This window comes from Nyctereutes procyonoides, unplaced genomic scaffold, assembly GCF_905146905.1.
Source record: "Nyctereutes procyonoides isolate TBG_1078 unplaced genomic scaffold, NYPRO_anot_genome, whole genome shotgun sequence".
In the NCBI taxonomy this organism is placed as follows: domain Eukaryota; kingdom Metazoa; phylum Chordata; class Mammalia; order Carnivora; family Canidae; genus Nyctereutes; species Nyctereutes procyonoides.
The window spans coordinates 3,149,578-3,163,056 of record NW_026575023.1 but is presented as its reverse complement, the minus strand read 5'-3'; the positions used below and the strand labels follow the sequence as shown (position 1 = coordinate 3,163,056).

General features: G+C 35.3%; 1 protein-coding gene across 1 annotated transcript in view; it reads left to right on the top strand.

The window, feature by feature from the left end:
* Positions 1 to 10,255, top strand: part of LOC129521369 (transmembrane protease serine 11C-like) — a 55,768-nt gene extending 45,513 nt beyond the window's left edge. The window contains exons 6-10 of the mRNA XM_055342710.1: positions 305 to 343; positions 3,818 to 3,989; positions 5,242 to 5,501; positions 6,462 to 6,604; positions 10,094 to 10,255. Of these exons, the coding sequence (XP_055198685.1) occupies positions 305 to 343; positions 3,818 to 3,989; positions 5,242 to 5,501; positions 6,462 to 6,604; positions 10,094 to 10,255 (776 nt within the window). The remainder of the gene's footprint in view (positions 1 to 304; positions 344 to 3,817; positions 3,990 to 5,241; positions 5,502 to 6,461; positions 6,605 to 10,093) is intronic.
* The last annotated feature ends 3,224 nt before the right edge of the window (positions 10,256 to 13,479 follow it).

Below are 13,479 nucleotides of genomic sequence, written 5' to 3'. Positions count from 1 at the left end.
CATCTGGTGATTTGAATTCAAGATACAGTGAAAGATCACTATTTTTCATATATTGTAGTACTTCCCAGGACCCAGACCTCTTTTTCAACTTATAATGCGGAACTTGAGAGTCTTTTTTATAAACAGAAGAATGAATACTAAAATTTTATTTCTCTCTATGCTAATCCATGAACTAGAAAGTATATGATCAAAAATGAATAAAATGATTACATTTACAGAATAATGTGTTCCTCAAAAAGAAATAATTAGTATTAATATGTTCATAAATGTAAATATTTCCTTTTTCTTTTTTTTTGACTTTTAGATATTGCAATGCCGACAGCAGAAAATCTTCTCAATGCTTGTAAGTTCATTAACAAAGAGTAATTTTCCAGTGAAATTTAATTCCCTGGATGGCAAAAAAAGACTTCCACTTGACAATCAATATGGTACCCATAAGGATATCGTGGGAAGTCTGCTTTTAGAAATGTAAAAATGTGACTGTGGTTGGTCTTAAATAGACTGATATCATTGATTAAATTGACTGATATAAATTGATTTTAAATGAGAAACACAGGATTACATGGCATAATGACAGATGGGATCTATGGACAAGTAGTGATAATGAAGAATTTAGGATCTAAAACCAGCTGCACATCAGTTTTGAGCCCCAGATCCAACACATCCTAACTGGATGGTTAACATTAGTTTCCCAAACCCCCAGTTCCAAGATGTTGCAATGACATAAGAAGATAGCACAAGTAAGGTACTTACAAAAGTATACAGTTCATAATAAGCACTCAGTAGATGTTGGTTGTATTTTTTTACTCTACCTATAAAAACTTTAGGCCTAGGAACTCACTATGGAATTCTGATCATGCGAGCCAACCTTAGTGAGCTGGGACTTACATGCAAGTAGCTTCCTTGCTGACCAAGACACTCTGCTTCCACTTTCTCTACAACCACTGTGGGAAATTTGATCCCCAGGGTTGCCAGAACCTATAGCAGGCTGTCAGAGAAGCACTGCCCTTATCTGGGCATTGAGACTAATTAGGAGCTGGAAATCACTCTCCAGGGCCCAGTGACACCAACCATGATGGCTCTTAGTACCTTTCAGTCACCAGAAGAGTTATTTCTGAGCAAGCTGGGCAAAACTTAAGCACAAAGCTGTGTTAGATTATTTTTCTCTCCTGATGTATTTTGACTGAACAATCCTCAAGCTACTTAATAGGACATTTTTAAGTCAATCATTCCAATTGGAAATTTTAGTATGGATACAATCAAAATCCACAATTAAACATGTGTCAGTTTGGTAGAAGAGAGGTAATCAAGACAGGAGTAAAAATGGCAATAAGAAAGAGATCAGTCAATTTGTGCATCTGAACTAAGCAACCATTCAGATCAATATTCTGAATTTGACTTGGCCTATTTGAAATTTTAATTGTACTTTAAATAAAAAGTGAGAGGGGAATGGTAGGCAAGAAAAATCAAACAGGATTGAAGAAAGACTGGAGTTTGGTACGTGACAAAATATATTAAAGTACAGTAATGAGAGATGAGATGGAAGTTAGAAGGGTAGGGAGGGTGTAAGAGCTTGGTAGAGTCTTTGATGTTTCAGAAAGTGTCAACCATCAAGTCTTCATGATATTCCTTAAATTCTTGAAGTTTACCGTATGACCTTTTCTGAAATAACAAAAGCTACAAGGTGCCATTAAGATTTCAGCAGAGGTAATGACAAGGTAATATTGCAGAGCTGGCAGCTGGAAGCTTAACAGACACAACACTATGAGTAAATGAGAACTCAGAATGGAAATTGAGGCATGGATATAAATTAGATTACAATTCTGAACAAATGCACAAACAGGAAAGTAGAATCACCCAAGGGAGATTCTCCTAGCCCACAGAGAAGCATCTTTGTTTCCCTATTTCTCTGAAGCAAGTTGAGTTAAAGCCAACTTCCTTTAGGAGTTGTCCAAACCAAAGGGAGGATGGGGAAGAACCATTATACCTTTGGGTTCTGAGTTATTTGTTTTATCCTCTGAAGATTCCATGATAAGGGAGTGGAAAGAAAGAGGAAAAGAAAAGGGCGTCACAGTCACTGAGTCAAAGTGAGACTCTCTCATTCAAAAATAACAACCACCTAGGCTCTGCTTCAGCTAAGTGGTTTTTATAAAGAGGATGCCTTAATAATCAGAGGTTTAGATTGCATCAAAGAGAACAATCCCGTATCAGAAGCAATATACAAATTTAAGGACTTCAGAGGGCTAGCAAAGACCTTTTTAAAAGTCTACATGTCCTTCCCCTCTCCTCCTGATGCCTTTCCACCTTCCAGAAAGAGTATCTCAACCATATCTTGTAGTATCCCTATGAAACAATTGACCATCTACCCTCTCCAATTAATTTAAATGTTCTCATTCTTGATACAAATACCTTTCTCTAAGTCAGAGTTTCATAACCTTAACACTATTAGCATTTTGGGTCAGATAATTCTTTGTTTTAGGAACAGTTCTATGCATTATAGGATTTTTAGCGGCATCCCTGGCCTCTACCTACCAGTAGTGCACTCTCACACATAAATTATGACAACTAAAAATATTTCCAGATATTGCTAAATTTCTCTTGGGATTAGGGGTGGAGTGCAAAATTGTCCCTGATTGAGAACCACTGCTTTCATCTATGCCCACTGCATTGATTATGGCAAGTGTTTCTCATTCTCTAAATATTATGGAACACACCCATTACAGAAAGGGGTCTTGAAGTCAAATATCCTTTTTATTTCAAAATATCTTGTGGGTTATATGACATAGACTTCATTTCTACAAATATTTATTGAGCTCCTTATAGGTGGTAAGTTCTCTATGATAGGTCCTAGAAATATATATATTTTAAAAGATATGGTTCCTGCCCCCTAAAAAGTTTGATTAATGAGGCTGACAATCTCTAGTAAAAGATACCACAAATCTTTAACGAGCTCAGTGCTTTTGTTAGAGTAAGATGACATAGTCAAGAGAATCAGAAAGAGACAAAATAAAAGTAAAGTTGTACTATTACTACAGATTTGCTTTAAGGATTTAAAGAATCCAGTTTCTCTGGATCTAAATTGACACTTGAGGGACACATGGGTGGCTCAGTGGTTGAGTGTCTGCCTTTGACTCTGGTCATGATCCAGGGGTCCAGGGATCAAGTTCCACATCGGGCTCCCCGCAGGGAGCCCACTTCTCCCTCTGCCTATGTCTCTGCCTCTCTTTCAGTATGTCTCATGAATAAATAAATTAAATATTTTTTAAAAAATAAATTGACACTAGAGCGCAGTCCTGATGCAGAGAAGCATTTTACTTTGGGAAAAGTTTGGCTCTCTTCATGTGTTATTCTTTTTAGCCAGATATTGTGGATTGAACTTGAATGCAAACATGTTTCTGTTTACTCTCTCTTGTCAACATCTCATTGACATTCACAGCCATTCACCCTCTCTTATGAATGTTTCAGAGCAATCACTGCTTTAAACAACTGCTCACAAAATTAAAAGCACACATTTCTATATACAACTTAGTAACTGGTTAGCAATTCTTATCTTCCAAATGCAAACATTTCATTTCACTTGGTTCTTATAACAGACCATAGCAAGGCCATACAGATACACAGAGAGTATATGTAACTGATGAGGATGGAAGAGGAAGATGTCAATCTAATTTGAATGAATTCACAGGAAATCTCACGTCCTCAGTTAGACTGTGGGCTTTTCCTCAGTCAATCTTATTATGAGAGTTTGTTTACTATAGCAATGCATGCATAGGCAATATCAATATCATTATATGCTAATGAATTGTATTTTGAGCAGGTTGTGGACAACGGACAATAACTCCTTCTGGCAACAAGATAGCAGGGGGTATGGATGCCCAGGAAGGGGAATGGCCTTGGCAAGCTAGCCTTCAACAGAACAGTGTCCACCGATGTGGAGCCACTCTGATTAGTAACAGCTGGCTTGTCACTGCTGCTCATTGTTTTATAAAGTAAGCTTTGGACTACATAAAGCCTCAAAGCTACTCATGCACCAAAAGTCTGAAACATATCTTTCAAGAATATGGACATACATCTGAAACTAATGGTGTACTATATGTTGTCTATTGAGTTTAAATAAATGTTTTAAATTCAAAACAAAACAAAAAGTATATGGCCATACAACTATGCCTCCAACTGTTCAGTATTGTGGAGTATATTCTCAAAATAACTCAATGAATCAGTTTTAAAAAGAAGATATATTTAGGCTAGAAGAGGGTCTGTCAACAGTGGCACTATTATATGTTGTCCAAATGATTCTTTGTTTTGGGATGGCTATCCCAGGCATTATAGGATATTTAGGAACATCCCTGGCCCCTATCCACCAAATGCCAGTAGCATCCCCCCAGGATTGACAACCAAAAATGTCTCCAGTTATTGCCAAATGTCTCCTGGAGGACAAAATAGCCCTCAGCTGAGAATCACTAAGCTAGACTTAATTCAATTTTATAAAGAAATAATAAATCCTAAACTGAACACCGGCCTTCTATTTCTTTCTCATCATTATTTTATCTGGTCTTATTTATTTAATCACAGGTATATGAATTCATCTTGTATCACCCCATATATATTATAGCCCTACTTGAAATTATTAATTCTTTAAAGGAGTGCACCAAATGTTTGGTTTATTTTTACCCTTTTGTTTGATGTTTCCTTTTTTAAATTTCTATTGGCTTTATGTAGCACTTACTGGTTTTATTTTTAAATAAAAATCCCCTTTAAACTTAAGACTTTGAAATGTTCTAACAGCACTATTTTTCAGGGCTTAATACAAAAATCCTTCATTAACAAATTATAGTAAAAATCAGAAGCATCTTCCTCTTTATAGCTTTTAATGGTAATAGAGAATTTAGGCTACTTCCATAAGTTTACTCTGTCCCATAATCTTGCCCACTTTTTATTTAATCTTATTATCTTGTCTTATCATATTTATCTTTCTAAATACTCTTGAGCCTTTCTAGTCAGATAAAATTAGTTCCCATGGCTTGTTTTTTAAAATATAGCTTCTTGAAAAAATAAAAATATAGCTTATTGAATTATTCAGTCTATTTGTGTTGTTTTTATTTTTTCTTTTACATACAGCTTTACTTTTGTATGTTAAATGCACTATGGGTATTCAATACATACCTAATTTTTTTAAAACATATATTAATTCCTACAACTCTGAAATATAGGACTTTTAATAAATAAATCTATTTTCCGTAGGGCCAGTGATCCCAAAGAATGGAGTGTTAGTTTTGGACTTCTTTTAAGTGACCCACAAACACAGCGAAGTATCAAGGATATTATAATTCATGAAAACTACCATTATCCTGCACATGATAATGACATTGCTGTTGTACATCTGTCCTCGCCAGTATTATATACAAGCAACATCCGAAGAGCATGTCTTCCAGAAGCTACTTATACATTCCCACCCAATTCAGATGTGGTGGTCACTGGATGGGGAACATTAAAGTCTGATGGTGAGTTCCTAACCTTCCTTCATTACATTGTTTGAATTTGAGTTTTAAGAGTTAAAAAAAAAAAAACATTCCAAATCACAACTAAATCTGAGAGATACTCTCTCTGGATCATTTCAAAGAAGATAATGTGCAATGGATGGAAAAATATCCTCAACTACATTCATACAGAAACTACAATTTCATAGAACTTTTGCCATAATTTCCCTTAACAATGGCAGTTTTTATAGAAATGCATTATTTGAAGCAGTAATTCATTTTCCTCTATTTTATTTATTCATTCATTCAATAAACATTTATCTTGATTACCACCTTTATTCCAAACACCAGTATGCATGGTTTGGATATTTTAATGAATAAAAGAGGCAAATATTCCTGTCCTCATGAAGCTTACATTTTTAGCAAAACAAAGACAATAACCATGAAATATAACAAATAAGTACATTACACAGCATGTTTTGTGCAGGTAAGTACCATAGCAAACAATTAAAAAGGACTACAAAAAAATAAAAACATAAAAATAAAAACATAAAAAGGACTACAGAAGATTGGACATTTCTGATGGGGAGAAATGAGTAGCCCTAAGTGACAAGGCAATACCTAAGCAAAAATCATTTAAATATGTGTATCCCATGACCTTAATGATGTAAAGATTTAGTGGCAATTTATGTTCATAAATGCATCTGAAAGCAAGAAAAAATCTAAAATTAATTATAAGATTCAGAATTACAGTAACGGCAGAAAATCTTAGAATGATTATAAAATATATGCTTCTGGAATATGAATTTTACATTTTGTTTTCTAAGGCATACATGTAATCTGCTTTGTGACTAAGAAAGGAGACAAAACTAAATGGATGTTTTACATTGATTTGAAAATTGTACATAGTGTTAGGTACTAATAAACCTAGACAGAGATATTAATATTAACTTTAGCAAAAATTATATAATTTTCTTCCTTTAGGAACAAGTCCTAATATACTCCAAAAAGGATTAGTGAAGATTATAGATAATAAAACCTGCAACAGTGAAGAGGTATACAGTGGTGTGATCACACCTGGAATGTTGTGTGCCGGGTTCCTGGAGGGAAGTGTGGATGCCTGCCAGGTAAATCTGCCTATTCCATTTTCAAGATTGTTTTTTTGTGGGTTTTAATTCCAGTTTATTTGTTCAATTTTCTCAAAAGAAGAAATTTTTATATTTAATAAGATAGTTATTAAATTAAAATACTACAGGGCTAAACTGCTCTTACTGTTACAAGAAGCTGTCATGACGTAGGAGTGGGGAAGAGACTAAATCTGGAATAAGCAATAAAGAGATGAATGGAATATTGGTAACTTTAGTTAGATTGGTCCTCCTTCACTGAGAAGCACTCAACTGAATCCAACACCAAACCTAATGATCATGGAGCTTTCTTCTTTTGGGTGATTCCAACACTCTAAATAATTTGTTGACTTAACAATGCTTGTATAGCATCTCCATGTGGTAGGCACTGTTTTAAGCTCTTTACAAATATTAATTTATTTAAGTTATGATCATCCTGTGGCATGTGTTCATACTATTGTAAGTCCTATTTCTCAGATGAAGAAACTTGAGACAAGGAGATCAAATAAGTTGTTTAAACTCACAGGTATTAAGTAGTAGAACTCAGACTTCAGCAGAGCACACTGTGCTATAGAGTGTATACATAGTGAATGCTCCACTAAGCTGCCTTTCCTATGCTTAATATGCTTCAAACACCTCTGGTGCTATTTATAAGCAATAGTCTCAGAGTTAACAAAAGTACTACTGCAGTTAACTAGGCAAGCAGAATCAGTGGTAAATCCAGAAAGACCCTTTTTTTTATTCACTCATTTTAATGGACTACTCCATACCAGACACTGTGCTAGGTACAGAGGAGTTAAAAGTGAATAAAGCATTATCCCCGTACTCTAGAGTTAGAAGACATACAAACAAGTACTTACAATACATAATTATCATCTCCAATTACAGATTCCCATCCTTCCAACTGCCCCACTAACCTTATTCTTCCAAGTTATGACAATTTAAATCCTAGTTTCTCTCAATTTTCTCTATCCATCACCTTTAGCACCATGACTCTCTTCTAACCCTATGCAGCCTAGAGGTTTTATTATTTCAACCACTCCATTGACAGTACCCTCAGTGACTTCACCATCTTCTACTTCCCCACACCTATGCTAAATAATCTCCAGCCGCAGAGCAATATGATTATTTTATTGAGCTCCTGAGCACAACTAGAAGAAATCTGATAGCCTTGTAAACTGGTGTCATATATATCACAGCTGGGTCCTTAACACACTATAGAATTATTTAATACCTCCTTTATAGTCTATATCAGCCTTTCATTGCATTGTTTGAAAGTGATCCTATATGCCCTTACACCCCTTAACATATGACATTTCATCATACTAACTAGAAAAAAGAAATGAAAAAAGTCATGAGAGCTCCTTTAATTTCTTTTCTACATGATAAATTTATATTTGTACTTATCTTAACCTTCCAGGCTCAGGACAAACAAATTAATTACTTCTACGCTTCAAACCTAATATTTTGTCTGTATTCTTCACCCACTCTCTGTCTACACAAATATTTGAACTTTACATTACTTTGAACTTTCTTCCATATTTTCCAAACTGTCCCACTCCGATGGACTCTTCCACATTCCTATAAGTATTATTAGGTCTCTCCTTTAGTACATCCTACTTTATCTTTCTTTTTCCCTTCTTGGTCAAATCTCTACAAAATACTTTACCATCAGTGTTCCATAGTCTCAACTTATTTACTCTCTAACCCACTGCTTGCAGACTTTTGCCCTATCAGATCAGTGAAAGTATTTTAGCCAAGATTACTAATGACAATATAATTGCCAAATCCAATACACGTAGAGTGGAAGATGGACTGGAAGCAAGTAAGTTAGAGATACTGAGAACTATTAAAAGATCCTAAAAAAGGTAATAAGGGCTTCAACTAAGACACATTAGGAATGAAGAGACAAGACAGGTAGACAAGACTGCAGGAGTGATTAGAATTAAGGATGAGGGAAAAGAAGGAATACATGCTAAATTCCATGTTTCTCCCTGAGCAACTGGAAAGAAGATGTACAGGAGAAAAGGAAGTTTTGTGGAGAATGAAGTTTGGAGTGTGCTAAATTTGAAGTGCCTGTGAAATATCCAGGTATATATGTCCAGTGTGCCATTAGAAATAAAAAACCTTGAGCTCAAGAAAGAGTTCTGGCTGTAGATATATATCTGAAAGTTATCATCATCTTGTGGTGGTAATTATATTCAGGAGCACTGATACAAATTGCTCAGATACAGTATATAAAATAAGCACCTAAGTGATAGAACTCTGGTATAAATGCTTTTAAGGGACTAACAGGAAGAGGTAAGAAAGATCAGAAAAATAATAAGAAGAAGAAATTGGTTTCATGGGATTCCAGGGATCAAAAAAAAAGAGAGAGAGAGAGAATAGTTAATAGTGACACATGCTAAAGAGTAAGATAGATGCTAGGAAGAGTGTATCAACTTCAACAATAGTTTATTGCTAAAGTTTAGAAGGTTCTTTGGTAGAAAGAAAAACCATTTAGACGAAAAATAAGACACGAAAATGAAAATTTCAATATAAACTTCTACTTCAGAAGAAATCTGATAGCCTTTCAAGCCACTTAGCTACGAAAGGAAAATAATTAGAGCAATAGAAGAGGTCTTAAGATCAGAAAGGCTGTCATTTTTTTTTTTGGATGGGCAAAACTGGAAAAAAAAATGTATATGCCTGGTGGGGAAAGACAGTGGAGAAAAACAAACAAGAGAAGATTATTGATAGAACAGTGTCCTTGATCCAGAGCGCAGGTGGAGGGATTAGCCTTAGAAAGAACTAAGTATCTCCATTTAGCTGACATGGAGTATGAATACAGGTGTGGACTGATGCCAATGAGCTAGGAAGTCAAAAGAGACAGGACAAGAAATGGAGAGATTGCTATCTATTATTCTCCATTTACTCCATGAATTTGAAACTAAGAGATCAGATTCAGAGCGAGGGCACTAGATTTTTAAAAATTGTAAAATAAGCTTTGTGTACTATTGGTGGGAATGTAAAATGGTGCAGCCTCTATGGAAAACAGTATGGTGGTTCCTCACAAAAGTTAAAAATAGATTACCATATGATCCAGCAATTCCACTTCTTGATATATACTCAAAAGAAGGGGCACAAATAGATATTTGGACATTTAACCCATAGGAGCATTATTCACAATCCAAAAGATGAAAGCAACCCAAGTGCCCACTGATGGATAATTGGATAAGCAAAATGTTGTATATACATAAAACTGAGTATTATTCATCCTTAAAAAGCAAGGAAATGCTGACACATGCTACAACATGGGTGAAACTTAAAAACACTGTGTTAAGTGAGATAAACCAGCCACAAAAAAAATACTGACTGACTCCACTCAATATTGAAATATCTAGGGTTTTTTTTTTCCTTTTTCTGCATCTCCCTGACTTTATTACAGAAGAGAAAAATAAGCAGTATTCACCTTTACAGTATAGTAATTGTATGTATCCTTTTTCTCTCTAGGGTGACTCCGGTGGACCTCTGGTTGGTGCAGATCATAAAGGCACTTGGTTCCTTGCTGGCATTGTAAGCTGGGGAGATGAATGTGCTCTCCGAAACAAGCCTGGTGTCTACACTCGTGTAACATACTATCGAGATTGGATCTTGTCCAAAACTGGTCTCTAGTGCAGAAGTTCTTTATAAAGTTTGAAAATTATACCTTTTTCAGGTATAATTGTATACAAATTACAATTTGTACACAATACAATTGTACACAATACAAATACAATTGTATACAAATTACAATTGTAAACAATTACAAATATGTTTGTAATTCCCAAACCACATTTAACTTAGGATACCTTTCTTTATGTGCATTTAATGTTGCAAATATAAGGATATACAATTTCAGAACTATGAAAAATTTGTATGTTAGATTGTGAAAAGGGGCTAGTGACAGTAATGAACTAGGATGTATAATTTCCCCTTTACCCCTCTCCAGACTGAAGGTAATTATATGAACAAACATGGATTACAGTTTACTAAGGAGGTCTTCTCCACCGATTTGTAGACCCAGGTACCTCAGGAAATCATAGAATAGGTGTTGGCAATAAACTCCCTTCTGAGTGTATAAATAATCCCCTGCTGAATCTCAGGGCTGCCACACGATCCATGTGTTGGTAAGTTGCAGCCTAGTGAATTGCAGTGTAATGCCTATAAAAGTTCCCAAAGAAAATCTGTCTAGCTGTGTTCTTTCCAGTCTTCATGCCAATGTTAATCTCTTCCCTATCTACGGCTTCCTCACTCTGTTGACACAAAACAGCATGATAATCCCATGGGGTACGTTGAATTGATCTGTTCCTATTTCTCTTTTACATGTGAGGCCAAGATGTTTCTCACATAGAAGCACGTAATAGTAAAATTATCATCAGACACACGGGCTGTGTTTCACTATGTAGGCTTGAACATGCTATGCAGATAACATATAAGATATGTATTCCATATCTTCAATCTCTTAAAATTCCTCAATAATATCAATTACCAGACAGAATAAATAATATGGAAATTTTGCTTTCATTTCACTTTCCTTTTGCCCATACAGAAACATTCTAGCTGAGGGCACAGAGGTCTATAAATGCACTGTTAGGGCTCATGCCAACTTGCCACATAAACAGATCAGTTGGCTTTTTTCATGAATATTATCTTTTGGCAGTGAGTTCCCAGACTGTGTGTGGTCCAGGCCATATCTCTAAGTCAGTTTACTTTTCTCTTTTTCATCACCGAAAGCTACCACTAATAGCTTTTATTATGATATAGATTTTGTTCATGGACCCCAAGAACAATTATGTTAATATAGTAGCTAACATTTATAGACCACTATGTGCCAGGCACAGTTTATATACATTATTACACTAAACCCTCACAACAACATTGTGAGGATGGTTCCCCTGCAAATCATAATTTTATAGATAAGGAGACTGAGATAGACGGAAGTGAAGTCCAGAGAGCTTATAATTGCCTGAGCTGGGGTTCAAAATCAGAGAATTAGATTCCAGGGCCCGCACTTTAAACAACTATGCGCTGTTATGTGTTATGGTCATACTTAAGGATCTATCGAGCATAGTATTCTAAAATGTAAGATTTGTCATAGACTATGTAGATGAATGAATACAGTAGCTTTATTATCTTATGGATTTTTAAAATATTTTGACATATCTCAAGCTATACATTTATAAGAATTAGTATTCCTACTTTCTAATTTTTTAGAAATTAAGTATTTACAAAAAATATGGATATTGGTCAAGATTCATTGGTCACAAGCGAGAGAAACTCAATCTAGCTTTAGTGAAAAGATTAAACTTTTGATTCATTTGACTAAAAATAAGGGGATCCACATGTGGATCCTGGGGCTAGCTCCAGGGGTTCCAACGGTGTCTTGATCTCTAGCCACATCTTAACTTTTCTCTCCTCTGCTTTCATTCATGGCCAAATGCTACCTGCTGAGGTGGTAAAGACCAGCTCTATGATTAGGTTTCCTTTAGTGCTAAACTGACAGATGCACATATAGGCAGCACTCCGGCCCTCTAGCTCCATTAAAAAAATAATCCTGAGGGTGCCACCTGGTGGAGGTGGGAGGAGCCTTAATCAATAGCCCCTCAGAACAGGGAGGGGCATTTAAAGAAAAAAATTCTAGCAGACAAAAAAATAATGGTCATCTATTACCCAGTGCAAAATGTGTTAACTTCTAAATCAATACAGTGTTACTCTAAATTATATTATCTCACAACAGATTCTATATTTTCATGTATTTATTGTCTTTACAGATTTTGCATAAAGCAATATCATGCTGTGCATATTCTGGTATCTTAGAAAAAAGCTAGATGATTTAAGTCACCAGTACGCTTCTTTTCCTAGCTTCTTCGTGTTTAGAAAGTGCATAATAGTCCTGTGAGGGAAGAAAAAAGTACAAAAACTTTTTATTTTGGAAAAGAATTTGACATGAAACAAGTGCATTAGGTAAGCACTTTTAAGAAACCTGCCACTTCCAGATAGTGTCGGTTTAAGTAAATCACCCTGTATAATGATTCCCTCTGTGATGAAAGACTCCCTTTTCCTCTCCTCTACAAGAGAGACTGGACAGTAAGGAATGACAGTTAGAAAGGTGCCTGCCCTCTGGGTCAACAATGTCGTAATTCCTGGGTCTCTCCAGATTCAGGCATTCCTGCTCTAACATAGTATCTGGCAAGAGTTAATGATGAGAACTTTGATATAATAGTAAAAACTCAGTACATTGAATATAAATATGTTATTACCTAGTTTCTTAAATAGACAAGTTAAATATCATATAGATAACACTACAAGTAAGTACTGTATGTTGAGGTCCACTTTTTCCATTAACCCCTCCTTACTACTAGTGGTAATATGTTAATTAATTTATAAGGTTCACTTCTAAGTTGGTTTATTCTTTTGCCTGTTTAAAACTCATGCCTTTGTGCTGCAACCACTTGGATTATCTGGCATCTCTTGCGGTATTGTGATTGTTTATCAGGTAATTCAATATCTGGCAAAACCAGTTTTATTAGAATTTGTTACCCTTACTGCAGATGAGTATTTTCACTTTGAACTCTGATTTCTCTCATTTTTACTCAGACTGCTCCTTTCCAGGACTCTTTTTGCTAAGCATACTATCCTTGTTTATGCCACTGGAAAATGCATGTAGCATTGTTCGGACTCTTTCTGCCATAATTTAACTTCCCTCAGGAGATCTTATAGGTTAAGTGCAAAATAACTGGCTTCCTCAATGATTTTCATCAAGTCTTTTCAACAAGTAAACAATACAAAAGCAACAACCTTTGTAGTTTATTCTTTCTTCATTTTCAAGGATCCTTTTGTTAAAAAAAAAAAAAGAG